Genomic DNA, 25,640 nt, shown 5'->3' on the forward strand with positions numbered 1-25,640 from the left:
AAGGAGATCTGATTGAAACATATAAGATTATTAAAGGATTGGATGATTCTGTTAGAGGCAGGAAATATGTTCCCAATGTTGGGGGAGTCCAGAACCAAAGGCCACAATTTAAGAATAAGGGGTAGACCATTTAGAAGGGAGTGGAGGTAAACCTTTTCACCTAAAGAGTCGAGGATCTGTGGAATGTTCTGCCTCAGAAGGCAATGGAGGTTAATTCTCTGGATGCTTTCAAGAAAGAGTTAGATAGAACCCTTAAAGAGAGCGGAGTCAAGAGATAAGGGGAGAAGGCAGGAACGGGTACTGATTGTGGATGATCAGCCATGATCACAGTGAATGGTGATGCAGGCTTGAAGGGCCAAATGGCCTACTCCTGCACCTATAGTCTATTGTCAATCAGCCCACTGTGCTGGGTTAGCTCACAATAAACAATCCAGAAAGCATGAAGGGTGAAACATCCCATCAAAAGTCCCAGATATCTGAACAGTAATGCTGGGCACTGGGTAGCAGGGTACCCATTGCAAGGGTAGCCAGCCAGCCACCCCCCCCCCTCCACACCCGCCCACCACCACCCCTGCCCATGGAACCAAATGGTCATGAAATACTGGTCCTACTGTTTTAAAGGTGAGAGGATGGTCTGCAGCTGAATTTAAGAACATGATGAACTGTGTGGTATGTTTTCAAAGATCTTTCCTGGCAACATTTATCCCAATCACTGTAACTTTCCACAGCTCTGTTATGTTCCTTCAATTCAGGTCTCCTGGTCATCTCCAAATTTAATTATTCCATCATACACAGCTACCAAGAGCATAAACTAAATGTTCTTCCTTAAACCTCTCTCCCTCTCTAAATTGCTTTCCTTCATAAAACTTTTTTTTCTCTCTGCATGCTTCTGGTCATCTGCCCAAACATATCACAATGTAGCTCATTGTCAAACTTGGAGTGTACTCGGTCATCTTGGTATGATAAGATTTCTGAATGAATATGAGTTGTTTTTGCTGGTAATGTTCCTTCTGTGAGCAACATGCTGAAAATTTAGTTGACTGGTTAATTTTCAAAATACGTGTCCTATATATTGAGTAGGAGTGATGAAAAGAGATAAGCAATTATATTCCAACTGAGAAACACAGCATCGATTTTTCATTATTTTGTAATTTAATCATATGATGAACATACTCAATTTTTATTCAATAATAACTACCCCAGAGAAAATAACGGCAATAATTTTAAAAGTACAACCCTTTATATATGGTACTTTAAATTTCGACTTCTTGATAAAGGATTTCTCTCATCAGTTCATGGATCTTCCACTGGAGGAGCTTGAGTGTATTTACATCTGTGAGGCTGTGTTGTTACCAAGTGAAATAGCCATATAGCCGTTTACAGTGTGGAAACAGGCCATGTCGGCCCTTCAAGTCCGCACCGGTTCACTTATACAACTCCACTAGCTCAACTCTCCCACTCTCTGCCCATAACCCTCCAACCCCCTCACCTCCATTTACCTTCTCTTAAATTACAGAAGGACCCTGCCACAACTATCTCTTTTGGAAGATCAATCCATTCTGCCACCACTCGCTGATAGTTAATCATTTGGCATATGGCTAATTTAAATGGATATTATTTTCTAGTAGTAATGACCATGAACTGACTATCACACATTAAATACTATCTTTGATATTCACACATAAACTAATTGAAATATTGATATTTTTCACTGCATTATAAAACCACCAACAATGGAAATGTTGCATATAGTTCTGTTAAACAAAGTAGTTGAGAACAAACAGTTCAGGTTCAATGTTTATTTCTAATGGGTACAAAGAATTAAGTACTCCCATGATTAATGCTTCTTAAAAAAAACACAAAAGTGCTTAAAACTTCATAAAGGTACCAAACAAAGACTTTTCAATATATATATTAAATATTTATCCATTAACAATGTTTTCAAATTCATTAAGCTACCAGGATCCTCAGAAGAATGGGTAACCTCAACAGATCTCCTTTCGGGCATCAAAGCCCACCAGAGAACTGATCAAAATCTGGGATCAGTTGGCATTCGCACTCAGAAAACATGATGGGGACTTGGAAAATCTCTGACTGATCTATAAAGAGGTTGGAATTGTAGTTCAACCATACAACGCCCCATGTCTGGCGTCTAACTCTGAAGGGTACTGCAAGCAATTCAGGGCATCACAGCTCAAATAAGACATTCTGGCCCAGACCAGGATATGGATTTTACCAGGCTCCAAAAATTAAATTATATCGAGACTGAACAAAGAATGGTTGTATTCTTAAAGTTAGAAGCTGAAATGTTAGATAATCGAAGATTTCAAGCTATTTACGAGAATCAATTGGACAGATAAAAATAATCAATTTCTGTTGGCTGTATCATCTTGCGTGACAGGAAGGTTCTTGGGATCACTTTTGGGGTGAAGTGTACAAAGGATGGGAAAAGTTTTGCTCTCTTCTAAAAATGATAATTGTTGCCAAGTGTAATCTGTAAAGTTGAGATGGGATAAAGTACCAGATTATGCATTCAGGCCTAGCTTCAACTGGGAAAGTGAGAGGGAAATCCAGCTGTCTTGACACAGAGCTGCACATCATCTGTATTTAGTATGGCTGCTCAATTAATGAATAAAGGGCTTTCTGCAATGTTCATTGTGGAACTATTTTTCGTTTATTAAAGATTATTTTGTAGCAGCAATGAAAATTGTTTGTTTTTAGCACAGTCTTATGAAGTTCCTAAATGTTCCACTTCAGAATTTGGAATTCATTACTAAGTCTGCTGGAACACAGTAGCTCACTTCCAATGTACCCACACTGCCCGCCTTAATCACAAGGTCCAATCCAAGATATGTGATGTTTCGCCCTTTTTCTAGACCTGCTGCCTGAATTGAGCAAGATGTGGATCTGCCCTTTCTAACATATTTCAATGTTTTTCTCAGTACATTGTGCAAGGAGACCACTGTGATTTTGAACTGGATTCCAGATGCTAGACTCATCCACCATCAGATAGGGCACACCCAGGAGTCGATGTGGAAAGAAAGGGGATTGGGATGCTGACTGCAGTGGCTAGAAAATGAAGGTGGATTTGCTGAGCTAAGAAGCTCTTTCCTTCTCCAGGCCACTTCCCATTCTTCCTGACATTATCTGGCTGCAGCTACCAATCTCATTACTCTCTGGGATGAGAAGGGTAGTGGGTAATGCACCAAACTGACTGACAGTGGCAACCAACATTCTATTTTCCAACACCATTTAAATTGGTCCAGTATAATTACAGTATACATTACTGACTATAACTTCTAGGTGGCTTTGCTGCTTTAACTTTTGCAATGATTTCTGGGTCATAATGGCTAAGATTTACTCAACTAAAATTATATTTTAAAGATGTAATACACTTCATATTCATTAGAAGTTATTATGTAATAAATGAGTTTTGGGGGTAAAAAGAGGATTGGTAAACTTACAGAAAAGAATTGGAATAAAGGTTCACTTTCAGGTTGGTATGCTGTGACTGGTGGATTGCCAGAGGGAACTTGCTCCAATCTACAATAATGAAGAGGGATGATGTATTGTCACCATAGTTTTTTATGATTAACAAGAAAGCAGGCTTTTGAGGAAAATATGGAGTCAGTAAAGGAAAGTAGGTACATTAAAAGAGTGTGCAAAAAACTGGACGATTCAGTGTGGAATGGTGAATTTGTCTTCTTTGGTACAAAAATATTGAAAAGCAGAAGATTGCTCAAATGAAGAAGAGGGTAGCAAATTTAAGTATTTGGGAGTCACTATCTCTGAGGATCTTTCCTGGACCCAACCTACTAATGGTATCATGAAGAAAGCACATCAGTGTTTCTACCTCCTCAGGAGTTTGTGGAGGTTTGGTATGTCGCTTGAACCCTGTGATAGTAAAGATTCTATCACCAATGTGTATATGTACAGATTGTAGTGTAGGATGACTGTGATTGGCTGAGAGTGTAGCCACACCTACTGCAGGTCTTAAAGGATTGCTCCCAGCCAGACCAAGTCATTCTGGATTGGTCAACTTACTTGTGATATGCTCCAGTCTTTTAGTTAATAAAAGCCTTGGTTTGGATCAACAAGTCTTTGGTTCTTTCGACGCGCTCTACAAACCCTAGCATATTTCTACAGATGTAAGGTGGAAAGTGTGCTGACCAATTGCATCATGGTCTGTTATGGAGTCACCAAAAGCCCTGAGGGTAAAGCCTTCCAAAAGGAATTGGACAAATAGGACATCGCAGGAAAAACCCTCCCCACTATTGAGAACATCTACAAGGAACGCTGGTGTCAGAAAGCAATAGCAATCATCAATCATCAAGGATGCACACCACCAAGCATGTGCTCTGTTCTAACTGCTACCATCAGGAAAGAGGTATAGGTGCCACAAGACTCGTACCACCAGGTACAGGTACCCCTCCACCAGACTCAACAAAAACTCAATCAGGGTTCTTACTTTTGCATTTTATTGATTTTGTTTTTTTATTCTCCTCTCTGTATTGTACAGTCAGTTTGTTTAAATTCATTATCTGTTTACAGTTCTTTATTTGTTACATGTATACGTTGCACACAGTTTTTTTGAACTATCAATAAGTGGTAAATCTGCCTTGCCTGCTGGAAAAAGAATCTCAGGGTTGTATGTGATGTCATGTATGTACTCTGACAAGAAATCTGAAAATAATTATGAACACTGATGCCCCACAATGCTATGTACTCAGCTCCTTACTATACTCCCTGTACATTCACAGTTATGTTGCAAAACACTGGATTAACTCAATTTACAAGTTTGCAGATGGCATCACTCTCTTAGACCAGATCTCAAACAATGATGAGATATAAGATGGGAAGTGGGTGGGGAGTCTAATGCATGGTGTCAGGATAAGAACCTTTCCTTCAATGTCAACAAAATGAAGGAGCTGATCATTGATTTCAGGACATGAGCAGAAGCAATGGTGTTGTGATGGAGATATTGGAGAGCTTCCAGTTCTTAGGGGCAAATATTGCCAACAACCCATCCTTCTCAAAACACATCAATGTTACAACCAAGAAAACACACCAATGACTCTACTTTCTCAAAAGCCCGAAGAAATTCAGCATGCACCGGGTCTCTCACCAACCTTTACAGATACACCAAAGAAATAATCCTGTCTGCATGCATCACAGCTTGGTACAGGAACTCTCTGCCCAAGACTGAGTTGTAAATGCAGCTTTGGCCAACACATAAAACAGGCCTTCGCTCCACTGATTCTAACCATACCTCCCACTGTCTTGGAAAAGCTGTCAACGTATTAAAAGACTAATTTTACCCTCGTCATTCTCTCTTCTCCTAGCCCTCTCTTCAGGTAGAAAATAAATATGCTTGAAGATATATATCTCTAGATTAATGGAGAGTTTTTTTCTAGCTATTATCTGCTTTTTAAATGTATCCTACACAGGGAAAAGATGATGCACTGATTTTTAAACTGCACTTTTCTCTGAACCCTGTACTACTTGACTTTAACCCTACTCCCTACATTATTGTGTTATTTATTAGTATTTATTAGTTTATTTATTTGTTTTTATTGCACAACTTAATGTATGAATTAACTTACTTGGATATCAAACAAAATAATGTTTTTTATTGCATCATGGTACACTAGACAGTAAAAAATTAAATTCAAAAATTTGAAAAGTACAAGATTCCTTAACTGGAGAAGGGTAACAGTACGGTGCTGTACGAGAAATTTAGTGTCCCATACACAAGATACAGAAAATTTGCATTTGTGTGCAGCAGGTAATGAGGAAGACAAATGAAATGTGGGCCTTTAATGAACAGTGGATGAAGGATGATAGGGAATTTTGCTATAGCTGTGCAGTGCTTTGGTAAGACTACATGTGGAAATATTGTGTCTGTTTTAGGGAACGATACACTTGCATTAGAGATATTTCAGAAAAAAATTCAATCTGGGCTGGGTGGAATATCATATGAGGAAAGTTTGGGTGGAATTGAAAGAATGGGAAGAGATGCTATTGAAATATAAGAGAGTGAGAGGGTTAATAGCATAAAGATGTTTCCCCTCATGCAGGAATCTAGTGTCAGCCTATTTTCAGAACCAGTGTTGAGCTATTTATGACAGAGGTGAGGAGCAATTTATTCACAGAGTGTGATGAATCTTTGAAATTTTCCAACTGTCTTTGAACTATTCAAGATTGCAATGATATTTTTAAAAATTATCAGAGAGTTGAGAGTTACAGAGATTAGGTAGAAAATAAAAGTTAGGCCAAGATCTGATCCACCATGAATCTATTGCTTTGTAGAATTGCTTCGAGGCTTGATGTAGCATAATATTTATGCCCTTATACTGTTAATGTGTAATCATAAAGTCAGGCTGTCAATTTGATGTAAATAATAACTGTAATCGACAGTTTTGTATGAATTGAGAATTGAAGTTTGAATCCTGAGGCAATTAATGGTGGACTACTAACAAACATAGAATCCCCCTCATCCTCACTGACCACCCCTCCAGCCTCTGCATCCAACACATCATCCGCAGGAATTTCTGGCACTTTCTACAGATACATTTTTCCCGTTCCTCTCCTCTCGGTCTTCTGCAGAGACCACTCCCTCTGCAATTCCCTCATGCACTCATTCCTCCCCACCTATCGCATCTCCAGCACCTTCCGCTGTACCCACAGGAGGTGCAAAACATGCGCCTACACCTCCACCCTCACCATAGCCCGAGGCCTCAAACAGGCCTTTCACATGAAGCAATTCTTCATTTGTACATCCAAAGGACTTATTTACCGCATCCGGTGCACCCTTTGTAGCATTCTCTACATTGGAGAAACCAGTTGCAGACTGGGAGTTCACTCTGCTCAGCATCTCCACTCCGTTTGCAACCACAGCGACCTCCCAGTGGCCAATCATTTCAATTCCGGGTCACACTCCCATGCTCAAATGTCTGTCCATGAACTTATGTACTCTCCCACTCTAATCACCCGCAGATTGAAGGAACAACATCTTTTTTTCCATCTGGGCACCCTCCAGCCATGTTGCATGAATATTGACTTTACTGCTTTTCACTAAACCTGCTTGCCTTTTCTTTCCCCTCCCCTTTTCCTGTCCATCCAGTTATTTTACCCACTCAGCCCCACCATCCCCCTCCCCCTTATTGCTGTTGTCCCCTCCTTCCTTTCTCCACCTACCATCACCTGCCTTCCCCCTCCCCCCACTACTCTTTTGTTCAGACACTTGCCACCATTTTCTCATACATTGATGAAGGACTCAAGCCTGAAACATTGGTTCTGTATCTTTGACTTTACTACATAAAGGACACTGTTTGACCTGCTGAGCTTCTCCAGTACCTTGTGTTCTTACTTCAACCACTGTGTCTACAGAGTTTTGTGATTTACTAATGGTGGACTAGTGGTATGACTGGCTTAGTTTTAAGGCATGAACAACAAATCCAAGGCGATTGTACCTCCACAGAAGAAAAGATGAGCTTTCAATTTACAATAAGGTGAAATTTAGCCATTTGGTCTGGAAATACTATCTGGAAAAGATGATGATGACAGATTAAGCAAAGGTTGAAGATAAACCCCAGCTGGATGATGTGTTGAGATGGATAACTACATTAGAATCTGATGCTGTCAGCTTGTGCAGCGGCCGTACAACATTCAGTGTTCAACAGCCTCCAAGGTATCCACTATCAGTGAAAAGATTCACTTTAAAGAGTGCATAAAGACAAAGTATTGTACTTGAATAGATGAAAGATAAAAAGGCAGGTCTGAATTTTAATACTCCAAAACTTCCACATACACATCACTTATCACATTCCCATGGCTGACATGCTCCACGTATGTAACTTTGTTTCACGTGTACTTTGCTTCCAGCAAAGAGAAATTCCCAGGGAGCTGTCAGACCTTGTACTTATTTTCCAACTCTTTGGTTACAATTGGTCTTATTTGACAACTCAAATGCACTGGGCTCCATATCTAAGCAAGAGTATGCTGCTGTTGGAGAGTGTCCAGAGAAGATTTTCAAGAATGATGGTGAGGCCAAGAGGGAATGTATGAGGAATGCTTGATGGCTCTGAGCCAGGAGTTTAGAAGAATAGGGGTGGGGTGCATCAAATACTGAAAAGGATGGATCAAGGGGATGTGGAGAAGATGTTTCCGCTAGTGGCAGAGTCTAGGACCAGAAGGCACAGACTCAGAATTAAAGGACCTGTTTAGAACAGATATAAGGAAAAACCTCTTCAGTCAGGAGGTGGTGGATCTATGGAATTTGTTGTCGCATTCAGCTGTGGATGTCAAGTCATTGGGGACATTTAAAGTGGAGGTTTACAGCAGACTCAATGAGCTGAATGGCCTATTTCTGCTCCGACATCACTGCCAGTTCAGCACCAAGATGTAGTGTCATCAACAAAGTTAAAAAAAAGTTTTCAATAAGCCCAAGGAAGATTGCCAGTGATACTGCAACCAAGTATCAAATAAAGTGCTACTAGCAAATGAGCCAGGAGAGATGGATGGGTCAATTAACAAAAAAAAACAAGGCATAAGTAATTAATCACATGTTACTCGAGATGGCAGAGGTCGACAGCATCGAGTCCACGCTGCTGAAGATCCAGCTGCGCTGGATGGGTCACGTCTCCAGAATGGAGGACCATCGCCTTCCCAAGATCGTATTATATGGCGAGCTCTCCACTGGCCACCGTGACAGAGGTGCACCAAAGAAAAGGTACAAGGACTGCCTAAAGAAATCTCTTGGTGCCTGCCACATTGACCACCGCCAGTGGGCTGATAACGCCTCAAACCGTGCATCTTGGCGCCTCACAGTTTGGCGGGCAGCAGCCTCCTTTGAAGAAGACCGCAGAGCCCACCTCACTGACAAAAGGCAAAGGAGGAAAAACCCAACACCCAACCCCAACCAACCAATTTTCCCTTGCAACCGCTGCAATCGTGTCTGCCTGTCCCGCATCGGACTGGTCAGCCACAAACGAGCCTGCAGCTGACGTGGACTTTTTACCCCCTCCATAAATCTTCGTCCGCGAAGCCAAGCCAAAGAAAAGAAGAATTAATCAAGTAATCCAAGGCAGCTCTCATCTAAATTCAAGCACACAAGCAACGAGGTTGCAAATGTCGGGGAGAGCTACATGTCCCATTACCTGTCTGCAATTTCCGTGAAAATCAATTATTCATAGATTCTGCCTTGTTGCACTAGCATTTCATGTTCCAGCAGTGTGCCATATTGTTTAGTGTGTAAATCCATAAATAGCACATAATCTTTAGAACTGTAGCTTGTAAAATCCATGGTTTTATTTGATAACTGTATTTTTTTAAATAATGCACTCACATCCGATTAGTGTTTCTCCTTAATATTATAGCTATTGAAGAGATAACATGGTATCTGCGTATAATTCCAAATGACCTTTCATCGAGTAGGGCTTCAACCAGCCACTAGCTGCGGACCCTAGGCTTGCAGGTGTGCTCTCTGTGCTACTATTGTTGCTGACATGACGCATCTGAATACACATTAGAGTAAATTAAATGGCAATAGCCCCCAGCTGTTCCTCTTGGAAATTGTTCTTAAAATGTTAATAAGGCAGGCGCCTACCCTTTATTTCTGGGTGGGTGTTAAAGGATGATTTGAAATTGAATGATTTGAAATCTGTTTGAAGCCTATTGCTGGATTAAACAGCTTAGAAATATTGTAATCAGCTGCTCTTTCTATTTAACTGAAATGGAGTCTATAAAGATTTTTAACTACCATAAATCAGAATGTTCCCAATTAAAATTACTCCACTATTGAATATGTTTTTACTTTTGGTTATTCAAATAAATTATGATGTTTATCCTCAAAATATATCCAACTCGAAAGAGTGTCAGGCTGCTCAAGACAGAAGCCAGTCTTTTAGCTAAAAATCTTCTGCTCTTGCTATTCTGATGTTCCTCGAAGGATTTGTATCTTACAAAAAGTGCAGAGATCAGACTAATAAATAAAACGACACTTACACAAAGCTGAGGAGCTTCGTGCCAATGGGGAATAGGAGGGAGAACAGAACAGGAGTATTTGTGTAACTCTGCAGGTTGCTATGCAGAGGCAGAAAAAGAATGCACTGTCAGAGATTCTATAGCTGTGACTGAAGGAGGTAGGTATGGAGTCTGGTGATAGGGTTCCCAATAGTGTATAGGAGGTAGGTATGGAGTCTGGTGATAGGGTTCCCAATAGTGTATAGGAGGTAGGTATGGAGTCTGGTGATAGGGTTCCCAATAGTGTATAGGAGGTAGGTATGGAGTCTGGTGATAGGGTTCCCAATAGTGTATAGGAGGTAGGTATGGAGTCTGGTGATAGGGTTCCCAATAGTGTATAGGAGGTAGGTATGGAATCTGGTGATAGGGTTCCCAATAGTGTATAGGAGGTAGGTATGGAGTCTGGTGATAGGGTTCCCAATAGTGTATAGGAGGTAGGTATGGAGTCTGGTGATAGGGTTCCCAATAGTGTATAGGAGGTAGGTATGGAGTCTGGTGATAGGGTTCCCAATAGTGTATAGGAGGTAGGTATGGAGTCTGGTGATAGGGTTCCCAATAGTGTATAGGAGGTAGGTATGGAATCTGGTGATAGGGTTCCCAATAGTGTATAGGAGGTAGGTATGGAATCTGGTGATAGGGTTCCCAATAGTGTATAGGAGGTAGGTATGGAGTCTGGTGATAGGGTTCCCAATAGTGTATAGGAGGTAGGTATGGAATCTGGTGATAGGGTTCCCAATAGTGTATAGGAGGTAGGTATGGAGTCTGGTGATAGGGTTCCCAATAGTGTATAGGAGGTAGGTATGGAGTCTGGTGATAGGGTTCCCAATAGTGTATAGGAGATAGGTATGGAGTCTGGTGATAGGGTTCCCAATAGTGTATAGGAGGTAGGTATGGAGTCTGGTGATAGGGTTCCCAATAGTGTATTGGAGGAAGGTATGGAGTCTGGTGATAGGGTTCCCAATAGTGTATAGGAGGTAGGTATGGAATCTGGTGATAGGGTTCCCAATAGTGTATAGGAGGTAGGTATGGAGTCTGGTGATAGGGTTCCCAATAGTGTATAGGAGGTAGGTATGGAATCTGGTGATAGGGTTCCCAATAGTGTATAGGAGGTAGGTATGGAGTCTGGTGATAGGGTTCCCAATAGTGTATAGGTGGTAGGTATGGAGTCTGGTGATAGGGTTCCCAATAGTGTATAGGAGGTAGGTATGGAATCTGGTGATAGGGTTCCCAATAGTGTATAGGAGGTAGGTATGGAGTCTGGTGATAGGGTTCCCAATAGTGTATAGGAGTTAGGTATGGAGTCTGGTGATAGGGTTCCCAATAGTGTATCGGAGGTAGGTATGGAGTCTGGTGATAGGGTTCCCAATAGTGTATAGGAGGTAGGTATGGAGTCTGGTGATAGGGTTCCCAATAGTGTATAGGAGGTAGGTATGGAATCTGGTGATAGGGTTCCCAATAGTGTATAGGAGGTAGGTATGGAATCTGGTGATAGGGTTCCCAATAGTGTATAGGAGGTCGGTATGGAGTCTGGTGATAGGGTTCCCAATAGTGTATAGAATAAAAGTTGAGGTGTTTTTACTGCACTCTTTTCCCTGCCTCCCTTTTCTTTCCCCACTCTTTCATCCACTTCTCCCTCTCCCTTCTTTCCTCTTCAACCTCCCTCTTCCTGCAGACTTTCCTCCTCCCTCCTGGTGACACCTAAATTACTATCTGAGCATGAAAGCTTTAAAGAAATTAGGCTATTCATCTCCTGCTAACCCAGTAACCCAGTGCAAAAAAGGCCTTATAAAGGTCTGTGATGGGAAGCAGTCCTGCTTCTCCCAGCTCACAAAGAGACATACATATTCATCCACCCTACTTGCTGCTTCAAAGGAATAGATTAACATGGGAAAGTGGCAGGGAGGAGGTGGGGTTGGTGCCATGATCAAATGACTCCTGCAATTTGAACTTCCAGAACCCCCAGTCCAGTTTCTGCCAGTGTTGAGCAGGTTAAAACCATTGCTCTTATGTCCAGAGAATCAGGCACTCATTTTTTTAAGATTCAAAAAGTTGCAGACATGGTTGAGTGCATTATCATTGATCAATTTTCAAAAAACCAATTGCATAATGTCAGACTAGCTGTTAAATTGTGGAATTCTGATTCGATAACATATTTGCCTATGGAGCACTAAATTGCTCAGTAATTGTAAAATTTCAACTGTAAGTATTGCATGTCTATGTGTGCCATGGCTTCAGACTTTTGTAGATAGTGTCTTGATATTAAATCTATGGATGTATAAATGTAATACTAACACAACAGTGGAATCCGAGAGATTAAATAAATGTAACCTTCACTTAGTTGTTAGGATACTGGTGTTAACTAAGCAACAGTAGAATGAATGCCTGGAATTTACAGATCATCACACTGTAAATCTCAAACAGATCTTCAAAGAATTTCTCATTGAAGAAAACTATTTCAAGTGATATTCCAGCAAAATATCTAACAAAAAAAACTGCAAAACATGTGCATACAAACAAATATAATTTTCAACATCATTTAAAGAAACCCTGTTAGATGAGCTATTACAATGACATTGCTATTATTAAAACCTCAAGCAAAGGTGCTCAATTCTATAATTGCAAAAGTAAAAATGTTCAAATAGCAACTTTTACACCCCTCACAGAACTCAAATTGGCAATGAAGCATTTCTAACGTGCAGTGCCCAGTGTAACGTGGGAAGCGCAGCAGCCAACTTGCAGACAGCAAACTCCAACAAACAATAATGTGACCATGTGCAGTTTAAAATTGTCTCTGATGCCTGTGAGAGCTACGTAGGTTTTCTTTGAAATGATGCCGGATCACTTGGATCCAAGTGAGGAACCATAAAAGTTGTCAGTTTATCATCCAATTTAAAAGGCAGGATTTCCAAAAGTAATAAACTAGAACCACTGTACAGACCTTGTACTCCAGTCTCTGAATTCATACTTTATTTTGTAACAGGAATTGTCTAGATGTAATTTTCAAATTTGCCCTGCACCAAAAGCAGGATCGACTAAATGGCTGTTTGAAAGAGTGAGGAAAATAACCTCTGTTGTTTTTATTTATTACATGATTTCTTTGAATCTGTATCAACCATCTTCAATGCATAAATTAAAGTTAAAGCACACTTATTTATCATCTGATTGTCCAAGTACAACCTGACAAAAAAGTGTTATCTGATCCTCTGTGTAAAACACTGCAAATACCATGCAGACATAATACATACAGAAAAACAATAAATAAATATGATTGCTAAATAAATAGTAGAGACATGGAGGGTTTGTATGAGCAGATCATCAGTTGTTCAGCAGTCTCACTGTTCATGGGAAGAAGCTATTTCTTAGCCTGGTGATTCTGGCTCTGATACCCCTGTATCTCTTTCCTGACAAGAGTAGCTGGAAGATATTCAAGGAAGTCCTCATTGAGTGGTCACCAGTGCAGAGGGTAAGAAACTTCAGATTCCTGGATGTCAACTTCTCTAAAGATCTATCCTGGGACCAGGATGTCGATGCAATTATGAAGAAGGTACGCCAGTGGCTATATTGCGTCAGGATTTGAAGAGATTTTGTATGTCACCAAAGACTTGTAAATTTCTAAAGGTGTACTGTCATCTGTGAATCATTCTGACCGATTGTGTCACTGTCTAGTATGGAGACACCAATGTACAGGACAGGAACAGGCTACAGAGGGTTGTAAACTAGGCCAATGCCATTATGGGCATTAGTGGTCTTTCCATTAATGACATCTTTAAGAGGTTGTACCTCAAGAAACCAAAATCTATCATCATGGACCCTCACCACCCAAGTCATGCCCTTTTCTCATTGCTACCATCAGGAAGGAACCTGAAGACACGCACCCAACATTACAAAAAGAGCATCTTGCCTTCTGCCATCAGATTTCTGAATGAACAATAAACCTATTGACACTACCTCACTTTTATTGTTCTTTTGCACTACTTATTTATTTTTAAAAATCTTGTATATATTAAATTGTAATTTTCAGTATTTTTGCACAATACTACTGCCGTAAAACAAAAAATTTTTTTACTCGTGTTCACGACAATAAACCTGATTTCTATTCTGAATTTGGTTGCATCATGGCATAGTTTGGCTACACAAGTGCCCAGAAACTCACAAGTCTGCAGAAGGGAGCAGACACAGCCAGATTTATTCTATGCTCTCCTTCCATCCATTGCAAGGAATACTGTGAATATTTATTATCTATTTTATGCATTTATTGTCTTTTAATTTAATTACAATTAGGGTTTTTTTTGTCTTTTAACTACCTGTTTAACAGCAGCAGTTAAATAAGAATTTAGGGCATACATACATTGTGCAATGTATATGACAGTAAACTCATTATTTTATTACTTAAACAAAAGCTTTTCAATTCAAATGCAAAAGTGCTACCAATTTAGTCAAAGTTGCAGAGGAATCTGGAGGCAGAGAGGTTTAGGGAGAGAATTCCAACCAAGACAGTGAAAGAACAGGAGTATATGCTCATATATTCTCAATATGGTTGCCATCAACGATGTTCTGCCATTCACTTCAGTACAAGGAGTAATATTATCCTGTTATTGCTGTTCAATTAGATAAGGAAAGATTTTGTCCAGCTACTCAATGTATTGTGCTTCATTTGAAATATCTGTCAGTACTTCATTGGTTAAAACTTAAGGTGATTTCATGGTAGCATACAGAGATTCAGAATTATTGTTGCATTTATTAGCTACATCCATATTTTCATTACCTTTAGACTTGACTCTTCAGTTGCACACCAGGTTCCTTTTTTTTTAACCTCCTGTGAAGTAGATGCAACTCAAATCTCTGTCCCAAGCCCTAACACTAATTCCCACTTCCCACAATCTCAGTGCTGACTGATCTACACAAACTCACACTTAAGTGGTTATCATATTTTCAATCTTTCATGCCCCATTTTGTATCTCTCAAATCTCCTCCAGCTCTCTCACTCCCTGACATGAATGCATTCCTTTCAATTCTGGCTTCTTAATCAATTCAGAATTTAATTGCCTTCCAAGCTCCAACCTTGGAAGTTCCTTGTTAAACATTTTCTACCTCTGCCTCTCTTTCCCTCTTGGAAGCATTATGGTGAAGTGCCTTAGGGTAGTTTTATGTGAGTAAGGGTCCTACATAAAAATCCTGTTTGATTAAGTTGTGCAATCAGTGTTTCTTCCTCTAAGGCATGGTTTCCATGGAGACTCAATCATGGAGTATATTCACACAGAAATTGATGATTGGATATGAACAAACCAAGAGACAGAGGGAAGGTGCAGAGGTTTAAAAAAAACTTGTGATGATTTGGCTGAGGTAAGCAAGAGAGACTGTAAATGCTGGAATGGAAAACTACAGCAACGCGCAACAAGAAGGAGGAACTTAGCAGGTCAGGCAGTATCCATGGAATTCAATAGACAATTGATATTTTGGGGCTGAAAACCTTTGCAGGAGTAACACAAAATGGGCAGATGCCAAAAAAATGTGGGGGGGGGGGGAAGGGTTGTTGAGGGGAAAGAGCATAGGTTGACAGACCATTGGTGAATATAGGTGCAAGAAATGAAAAAAGAGTAAGAAGATAGGTAGAAGAGGCAGAGGGTAGAGGAACATGTCCTCCGATAGGAAAGGAAGGGTGTAGGTAACTGGAGGAAAGAAAGTGTGGATGACAGGCAGGTAGAGAGGGCATGTGAGGGGAAAGAGAAGGAAAAGAGAAGGAAGAAACCAGTCAGAGAGATGGGGGAAGCGGGGTGAGGGTGGGGGGTTAGGTGTTGGGGGCGGTATGAGCAATCAAAGGGGGAAAATTGGAGAGGTCGATGTTGATAGCATCTGACTAGAGACCACCAAGACGAAATATAAGGTGGTGGTCCTTGAATCTGTGAATGGCCTCCACCTGTCAGCATATTAGGTCATAGACAGACATGTCAGTATGGGGATGGGAAGTGGAATTACAGCAGCTGGCCACTGTGAGATCTTGAAATGTAGCACGGAGTGAAGCGAACTCCCAATTTACATCCCATCTCCTCAATGCAAGAGGCTACACTGGGAAAACTGGATATCCAAAGATCCTTAAGTGAAGCGTTGCCTCACTTGGAAGGACTGTTTGGGGATCTGAATGGTGGTGAGAGAGGAGGTGTAAGTGTAGGTGGAGCACTTGGTTCAGTCATATGGATAAATGGGAGTGATTAGTGGGAAGGGATAAGTGAACAAGAGAGCCACAGGGAGAGCAATTGCCACAGAAAATGGAGAGGGTGAGGGAAGGGAAGTTGTGCCCAGTCGAGGGATTCCATTGGAGGTGGTGAAAATTGCGAGAATAATACATTGACTTCCCTCAAAGTCACCCTCAACCTCCTCCCACAGTCAATCCAATTTGTCCTCAGTTACATTCCTCCATTCTAGGCAATATGCTGGTGAATCATATCTGCTCTTAAGTTCAAATTTATATACAACCAGATGAAACAGCATTTTCAGACCATTATGTGCACACACAATACATAATAATCACGTATTTACACAAAGATATAATTTAAAATAAATATATTGTGGACGTTATGCTGTGCAGCAAATGAAAGTAAAACCATACAGAAGCTATGAGTGAGATGAACCAACCAATTGACTTTACTGGAACTCTCTGAGAGCTTTTCATCACAACCCCCTCCCCTTCCCACCGGGACCATTGTGATGTCAGCCCATTGTGAGCCTGTAGCTCTGTGACATAGTTCGCTTGTGGGTCAGTGCAGTCCACTACATGACAGCCCCCTCCAGAACTGGTGTTCAGAGGTGCAGAGTCCACAGCTCGTATATAGCTCGTACATTTGGGAGGCTGACCTCTCCACCACGGGGTTGGAATAGTTACTGGTTGGTTGTGGTCAACCATGAACATTTCCTGCCCACTCCCAATGTTCAAAAAGCACATAGTCATGATGTGTCATAACACCTTGTATGGACACTTGTATGGGCACTGAAGGTGCATCTGGTGTGCACCTCTCCTTATGAAGACACATTTGCAGTCTTCAAGATTCCTCGGAATGTAGGATGGAGCTGGACATAGTGTGAGGTTGGGATGGGGGACAGGGTGGGTGCCCACCTTCTCATGAAGTCACATTAGCAGGTGTTTCCTCCTGGCTGCAAGCCACTACCACAAACTCTCCTGGGATTGTCAGCGGGGCCCCATAGATGAGCTCAGTGGAGGACATGGGGAAATCCTCCTTCAGCACTCTGCAGATGCCAAGGAGCACCCAAAGCAGCTTGTCCACCCAATCTGGGTCTCAGAGCTGTGCCATGAGGGCCGTATTCAAATGCATATGGAAACTTTCCTCCAGGCCATGAGAGTGGTAGGCCATGGTATGATGTAACTGAGTCCCTAGGAGCTGTGCCAGTGCTGCCCATAGGCTGGATGTGAGTGAACTGTACCCACCTGTCTGATGTGATATAAGGAAGGACAATAAGGGCTATCCAGTTGGCGATGAGGGTCCTAGTGCAGGATGTTGTGGAAGTGTCCGAGAGCAGGATAGCTTCTGGCCATCTATTGAACCTGTTCACCATCGTGAACAGTTTTGTGGCACCTCTAGAAACTGGCAGCAGCCTGTAAAATTGTCTGTGTGTCGATGGGAAGGATTGAAGAGGGCTTTCACATTCTTCTGCACCTTGGATATCTGACTTTGCAGGCTACTTCTAGCCCAGTGGCCAACCTGTTTACGCAGGCCATGCCACATGAATCTGTCTGCGTCCAGTTGAGTTGTTGCCCAGATGGATAGGTGCATCAAAGACGCAACGCCTCCACACAGCAGGAACGATGGGCCTAGGTTGGCTAGTGGACATGTCACAGAGAAGTGTGGCTTCAGATGGCCCAAAATGCATGTCTTTCAGCTGTAGCCCTGAGACTGCAGTGCAGTAGGCTGGTATCTTGCCTTCCTGCTGCTGGCCTGCTATGAGCACTGTATAGTCGATTCCAAAGGACAGGGAAAGCACAGACAGGATAGAGCGACAGCCATGAGGTTGTTCTTGCCGGAAATGTACTTGATAGGCGTTGTGTACTCTGAGATATAAGAGAGGTGATGTTGCTGCCTTGCTGACCATAGGTCCGACACCTTGGTGAAGGCAAAAGTGAGGGGCTTGTAATCAGTGAAGACCACAATATCGCATCCTTCGAGGAAATAGCAGAAATGGCATATGGTGAGGTAGAGGGCTAGCAACTCCCTGTTGAACACACTATATTTCTACTCCAGAGGGTCGCAGGTGTCTGCTGAAGAAAGCTCTCCCTGTGGCTCTCTTGTTCACTTGTCCCTTCCCACTAATCACTCCCATTTATCCATATGACTGAACCAAGTGCTCCAATATCCATCAATCAGCTGCTCCAGGATGCCGCTGATGGCCATGTTGGATACTTCGACTGTGAGGGCAGTGGATACACCAGTGCTCAGATGCACTAGAAGGGTGGCATTGGCCAGAGAGTCTTTGGCCTGGTTGAAAGCTGCCATAGACTCTGCATCCCAGCTGAGTTCTTTGGTCAGACCGGGTGGCAGCTTGAAGAGGTTGCATGATCCTGGCAGCTGACGGCAGGAACCGATAGTAGAAGTTGACCATCCCAACGAACTCCTGCAAAACTTCGACAAAAGTTGGCTTGGTGAACTTAGGAAAAGCCTTAACCTTTGACGGAAGAGAGACAACCCTGTCGATTGATGTAGTACCCAAGCAAATCGATGGCCCCCAGGCTGAACTGACATTTTGCTAGGTTGATGGCTAGGCCATAGTGGCTCATTCGCTGGCAGAGTAGATGCAGATGAGTTATGTCCTCCTATCACGAATGACTAGTGATAAGGATATTGTCTAGGTAGATAAAAACAATATCCAGGCTGTGCCTCACTAAGTCCATGAGTCTCTGGAAAGTCTGCACTGCATTTTGAGACTGAATAGCATGCAAAAGAACTCGCAAATGCCAAAAGGAGTGATAAGGGCTGTCTTGGGGATGTCGCTGGGGTGCACAGGGATTTGGTGGTTACCCCGGACCAGGTCAATTTTTGAGAAGATCCTTGCCCCATGCAGATTGGCCATGAAGTCCTGGATGTGGGGAACCAGATACTGGTTGGCTGTCATGGCATCATTGAGCTGGCAGTAGTCCCCACAATGTTGCCATCCCCCAGAAGAATTTGGCATCATGTGTAGAGGAGAGGCCCATGGGCTTTCCTTGCACTGAATGATTCCCATCTCCACCATCTTCCTCAATCCTTCCTTGGTGAGCCGCAGCTTGTAGGGAGGAAGCCTGCGTGCCTGGGCATGTAGCGGTGGCCCCTGTCTGGGGATGTGGTGCTGGACACCATGTTTCAGAACCATAGAGGAGAACTCTGGTGTTATAATGGCTGGGAATCCTGCTGGATTCTGGCAAACTCATTGCCTGATAAGGTTACTGAGTTGAGGTGGGGGGGGTCAGAAACATGGTTTCTCAAAGGGTGAAGGGTGAAGGTCTGAAAAGTCCTGGAATTTACCGAACTGCACCCTTTCAGGTCCACCAGGAGGCAGTGGGCTCAAAGGAAGTCTGTGCCCAGTAGGAGCTGAGACCCGTCAGCCAAAGTGAAGGTCCAGGTAAAATGGCAGGAGCCGAACTCGAGCAGGATGGTCCACATCCGGTACGTCCTTATGCTGCTGTTGTTGATGGCAGTGAGGGATGGTCCCAACTTCCCAGCACAGGTATCATGTTCAAGGGAGCAAGACGCTGACCTCCACCCCTGTGTCCACTAGGAAACATCACCCAGAGTGCCGGTCCCATAGATAAAGGAGGCTGTCTCATTGGTCGACCATTGTAGGCATCAGTGACAGCTGGCCTCGGTGTTTCCCGATGTAAGCAAGGTGGACGGCAGCAGTGGGCTCCAGAACCCCATTTATAATGGTAGAAACACCACCACTCTGAGTTTGAGTCTCCACCTACTGTGAATATCGCTGGCCTTTTCAGTGGAGTGAGAGAGATACAAGCCACTGGGCATGCTTCAGCAACTAGGTCAACAGATGCCCTGTCATTTTGCTTGGCATGCCATAGGACATCCACAGGAGCTGCTAATCGTTGTGGGTCACTGAAGTCATTGTCCGCGAGGAGTAAGCGGATGTCTTCTGGCATCTGCTTGAACAGTAAGCAGGGCCTGTGGTCACCCATTAACGCTAGCATAAGGACAGATGTCATGTGGTCGCCCAGGCCGTCCACATGGAGCAGCCGTGCCACTCGTTCGTGGTGGGAAAGGCTGAAGGTGCGAATAAGGAGCACTTTAATTGCCTCATGCCTGTTGGCGGCTGACGGCTGATGTAAGAAGTCGATGATTGACCCGGCAGTCTCTTGGTTGAGAAAACTGATCACGTAGTTATATCTTGTGGAGTCTGAGATGATCTGCCTGACCTGAAACTGGGCCTCAGCCTGATTGAACCAGTCGGCAGCTTCAGCGAGACTGCATTCAGGGCTCTCATGTCATTCATCATGGGGTCCAAAATCCTATTTTGGGGTCACCACTGTGGTTGGTGTGTTGTGCAGCAAACAAAAGAAAAGCCACACGGAAGGTGTGAGTGAGCTGAACCAACTAACTGACTTTATTGGAACTTTCCAAGAGTTCATGGCCCCCATGAACCTTTGTGCCCTTACAGGGACCATTGTGACGTCCGCTCAGTGCGAGCCTACACCTCCGTGACCTGGTTCGCTTGCAGATATATATACAATATATATGCTTTGTACAATTGCAACATCAAGTCCCATTCTTTTACTGAATGCCTCAGCCTACGAAGGCAAGCATACCAAATATCTATTTCACTACCCTTATCCCCTTATTTACCTGTCATCACTTTCAGGGTGCTATGACTTTGTATCCCAAGGTCTCTCTGAGCATCAACATGCTCAGGGACCCTGCTATTTATTGTATATGCTTTACCAGAATTTGACTTCTCGAAGTACAGTGGCTCAGTCTTGTCTGAATTAAGTGACCTGGTAAGAATTTCCAATATTTTCTGTATTTGTTTTAGATTTTGCTGATGTTACCAATCTTTATGGATATGATTTGTAAAAGTATCTGCAACTTCTCAAACAATGAAAGGCAAAAACCATATACATGAGGATGCTACAATGGTAGCTCACTTTTGGTTCCAGCCATCTTTCCCAATCCATGAGTCACACGATTCCCATTCACTGGAGCTGCCATGGTAACCTTGAAACAAAATGACATTGAAACATGCTTAATTATCATTTCTTTTTTTTTAATTTTTTATTTTTCACACCATAAATCACATTAGCCATGCTACACACTTTTTCTTTTTCACACATATACAGTGACTTTTTCTCCCCCCCCTCCCTCCTCCCAAGCCACCCCCCCACCACCCACCCCCCTCCCATCCATTTTAGGTATACAATCTAGGTTACATTAAACCAGTCAGACAATGTTGTCATTCAACAAAAATACACCAGAAATTCTACTGAGTCCATTCTTTTCTTTCCTTCTCCTTCCATCAACTTAGGTAATGATTGTCCCCGGTAGGTTTTTGCTATTGTATTTAATGTAAGGCTCCCATACTTGTTCGAATATTTCAATATTATTTCTTAAACTATATGTAATTTTTTCTAATGGAATACATTTATTCCTTTCTATATACCATTGTTGTATTTTCAGATTATCTTCCAATTTCCAGGTTGACATAATACATTTTTTTGCTACAGCTAGAGCTATCTTAACAAATCTTTTTTGTGCATCCTCCAAATCAATTCCAAATTCTTTGTTTTTTATGTTACTTAGGAGGAAGATCTCTGGATTCTTTGGTATATTGTTTTCTGTTATTTTATTTAGTATCTGATTGAGATCTTCCCAAAATTTTTCTACTTTCTCACATGTCCAGATTGCATGAATTGTTGTTCCCATTTCTTTTTTACATCGAAAACATCTATCAGATACTGTTGGGTCACATTTATTTAACTTTTGAGGTGTAATGTATAGTCTGTGTAACCAGTTATATTGCATCATACGTAGCCTAGTATTTATTGTATTTCTCATCGTTCCAGAACATAATTTCTCCCATGTTTCCTTTTTTATCTTTATATTTAAATCTTGTTCCCATTTTTGTTTAGTTTTACCATTTGTTTCCTCATTCTCCTTTTCTTGCAATTTAATATACATATTTGTTATAAATCTTTTGATTAACATTGTATCTGTAATCACATATTCAAGGTTACTTCCCTCTGGCAAACTCAAATTGCTTCCTAATTTATCCTTCAAGTAGGATCTCAGTTGGTAATATGCCAGCGCTGTATCTCCAGTTATATTGTACTTATCTCTCATTTGTTCAAAGGATAAGAATCTACTTCCTGAAAAACAATTTTCTATTCTTTTAATCCCTTTTTTTTCCCATTCTCTAAAGGAAAGGTTATCTATTGTAAAAGGGAGTAATTTATTTTGCGTCAATATTAGTTTTGGTAATTGATAATTTGTTTTATTTCTTTCTACATGAATCTTCTTCCAAATATTGAGGAGATGATGTAATACTGGAGAAGTTCTATGTTGTACCAATTTTTCGTCCCATTTATATAATATGTGTTCAGGTATCTTTTCCCCTATTTTATCTAATTCTAATCTCGTCCAGTCTGGTTTTTCCCTTGTTTGATAAAAATCTGATAGGTATCTTAATTGTGCGGCTCTATAATAATTTTTAAAGTTTGGCAATTGTAAGCCTCCTTGTTTATACCATTCTGTTAATTTATCTAGTGCTATCCTCGGTTTCCCCCCTCTCCATAAAAATTTCCTTATTATTTTCTTTAACTCTTTGAAGAATTTTTCTGTCAGTTGTATTGGCAATGCCTGAAATAAGTATAATATCCTTGGAAAAATGTTCATTTTAATACAGTTTATCCTTCCTATTAGTGTTAGTGGTAAATCTTTCCAATGCTCTAAATCGTCCTGTAATTTTTTCATTAGTGGATAATAATTGAATTTATATAATTGGCCGAGATTTTTGTTTATTTGTACACCTAGGTATCTTATTGCCTGCATTTGCCATCTAAATGGAGATTCCTTCTTAAATTTTGAGAAATCCGCATTATTCATAGGCATTGCTTCACTTTTATTTACGTTTATCTTGTAACCTGACACTTCTCCATATTCCTTCAATTTCTTATATAATTCTTTTATTGATAGTTCTGGTTCTGTTAAATACACTATAACATCATCCGCAAATAGACTGATTTTGTATTCCTTGTCTTTTATTTTTATTCCTTTTATATTATTATCTATTCTTATCAATTCTGCTAGTGGTTCTATAGCTAACGCAAACAATAAAGGTGATAGTGGGCATCCCTGCCGCGTTGACCTGCTTAAGTTAAATTGCTTTGATACATGTCCATTTACTGTCACTTTCGCTAACGGTCCCTTATATAATGCTTTAATCCAATTAATTTACTTCTCCGGTAAACTGAATTTTTGCAATACTTTGAACAAATAATTCCATTCTACTCTGTCAAAGGCCTTCTCTGCGTCTAAAGCAACTGCTACTGCCGGTGCTTTATTTCCTTCTACTGCATGAATTAAGTTAATAAATTTACAAATATTGTCTGTTGTGCGTCTTTTTTTGATAAATCCAGTTTGGTCTAAATTTACCATTTTCGGTACCTGCTCTGCTAATCTGTTTGCTAATAGTTTAGCTATTATCTTATAATCTGTGTTTAGTAAAGATATTGGTCTATATGACGCTGGTGAGAGTGGATCTTTCCCTTGTTTTAGTATTACTGTAATTATTGCTGTTTTACATGAATCTGGTAAGTTTTGTGTTTCATCAATCTGGTTGATTACATCCAGGAGGGGCAGAATTAATAAGTCTTTAAATGTTTTGTAGAATTCTATTGGAAATCCATCCTCTCCTGGTGTCTTATTATTTGGTAATTTTTTTATTATCTCTTGTATTTCTACTGTTCCAGATGGCTCTGTTAATTTATTTTGTTCCTCTATTTGTAGTTTTGGTAGTTCAATTTTAGTCAGAAATTCATCTATTTTCCCTTCTTTCCCTTCGTTTTCAGTTCGGTATAATTGTTCATAGAATTCTCTAAAGTTTTCCTTAATTTCTTTTGGATTATATGTAATTTGTTTGTCTTTTTTCCTTGATGCCAATACCATTTTCTTAGCTTGTTCTGTCTTAAGCTGCCATGCTAGGATTTTGTGCGTTTTTTCACCTAGTTCATAATATTTCTGTTTTGTCTTCATTATATTCTTCTCTACCTTATATGTTTGTAATGTTTCATATTTTATTTTTTTATCTGCCAATTCTCTTCTTTTAGTTGTATCTTCCTTCATTGCTAATTTTTTTTCTATATTTACTATTTCCCTTTCCAACTGCTCTGTTTCCTGATTATAGTCCTTCTTCATCTTGGTTACATAACTTATTATTTGCCCTCTAATGAATGCTTTCATTGCATCCCATAATATAAACTTATCTTCCACTGATTCCGTATTTATTTCAAAATACATTTTTAATTGTTTTTCAATAAATTCTCTAAAATCCTGCCTTTTAAGTAGCCTGGGGTTTAATCTCCATCTATACATTCTTGGAGGGATGTCCTCGAGCTTTACTGTCAATATTAAGGGTGAATGGTCCGATAGTATTCTAGCTTTATATTCTGTTTTTCTTACTCTATCTTGCATACTAGCTGATAACAAAAATAGGTCTATTCTTGAGTATGTTTTATGTCTAGCCGAGTAATATGAATATTCCTTTTCTTTTGGGTTTTGTTTCCTCCATATATCCAAAAGTTGCATTTCTTGCATTGATTTAATTATAAATTTGGTTACTTTGTTCTTTCTGTTAATTTTTTTCCCAGTTTTATCCATATTTGAATCCAAATTCAGGTTGAAATCCCCTCCTATTAGTATGTTCCCTTGCGTATTAGCTACCTTCAAAAAGATATCTTGCATAAACTTTTGATCTTCTTCGTTAGGTGAATATACATTAAGTAGATTCCAAAACTCCGAATATATCTGACATTTTATCATTACATATCTCCCTGCTGGATCTATTATTTCCTCTTTTATTTTAAATGGCACATTTTTACTAATTAATATAGCCACTCCTCTTGCTTTTGAATTATACAATGCTGCTGTTACATGTCCTACCCAATCTCTCTTTAATTTCTTGTGCTCCAATTCAGTTAAGTGTGTTTCTTGGACAAATGCTATATCAATTTTTTCTTTTTTCGGTAAATTTAGCAGTTTCTTCCTTTTAATTTGGTTATGTATTCCATTAATATTTAAAGTCATATAGTTCAACGTAGCCATTTTATACTTTGTTTAATCTCCCCTTTCCGTTTTTCCATCATTACCTTTCCTCCTTTTCCATTTCTGTTTTCTTATTTTAAACCCTTTATAAGACAACATTCCTAAAACATCAAACATTTTCCTTATTCTCCTATTTATAACTTCTTTAGCCCCAGTCTCCCCTTCCCCTCCTGAGTTGTCCTTTATTCCTTGTCGGACAACCACATCTCCCCTCTCCATTTGGGTTTGCGAATTCACTCGCAAGCGTCAACTGATTTTGCAGTGACCGCTATTCCCCCCCACCCAGCCCCCCCCAGAAAAGATTTCACTTTT

The 25,640-nt window shown here is 40.8% G+C and overlaps 1 protein-coding gene and 2 long non-coding RNA genes across 13 annotated transcripts in view; 2 read left to right on the forward strand and 1 right to left on the reverse strand.

Moving 5' to 3' along the window:
• The window catches only part of pcsk2 (proprotein convertase subtilisin/kexin type 2), a 344,834-nt gene that overhangs the window by 110,634 nt on the left and 208,560 nt on the right, over nt 1-25,640 (reverse strand). For 7 of the 11 annotated variants that reach the window (XM_069931793.1, XM_069931790.1, XM_069931791.1 and 4 more), the window contains one exon: nt 21,158-21,227. The exons of 1 other annotated variant lie outside the window; for it this stretch is intronic. In XM_069931793.1, the coding sequence (XP_069787894.1) occupies nt 21,158-21,227 (70 nt within the window). Of the gene's footprint in view, nt 1-14,788; nt 16,480-17,134; nt 17,387-21,157; nt 21,228-25,640 lie in introns of those variants that run through there. 3 more of the 11 variants (XM_069931798.1, XM_069931799.1, XM_069931801.1) reach the window with 2 other exon arrangements.
• On the forward strand, nt 531-2,653 carry LOC138759884 (uncharacterized). The gene is made up of 2 exons (XR_011355195.1): nt 531-621; nt 1,956-2,653. It is a non-coding gene; the product is annotated as an uncharacterized lncRNA (long non-coding RNA).
• The window catches only part of LOC138760761 (uncharacterized), an 89,990-nt gene continuing 79,631 nt past the window's right edge, over nt 15,282-25,640 (forward strand). The window contains exon 1 of the long non-coding RNA XR_011355854.1: nt 15,282-15,439. This is a non-coding gene — a long non-coding RNA (uncharacterized lncRNA). The remainder of the gene's footprint in view (nt 15,440-25,640) is intronic.

Source organism: Narcine bancroftii, chromosome 4 (assembly GCF_036971445.1).
Source record: "Narcine bancroftii isolate sNarBan1 chromosome 4, sNarBan1.hap1, whole genome shotgun sequence".
NCBI lineage: Eukaryota > Metazoa > Chordata > Chondrichthyes > Torpediniformes > Narcinidae > Narcine > Narcine bancroftii.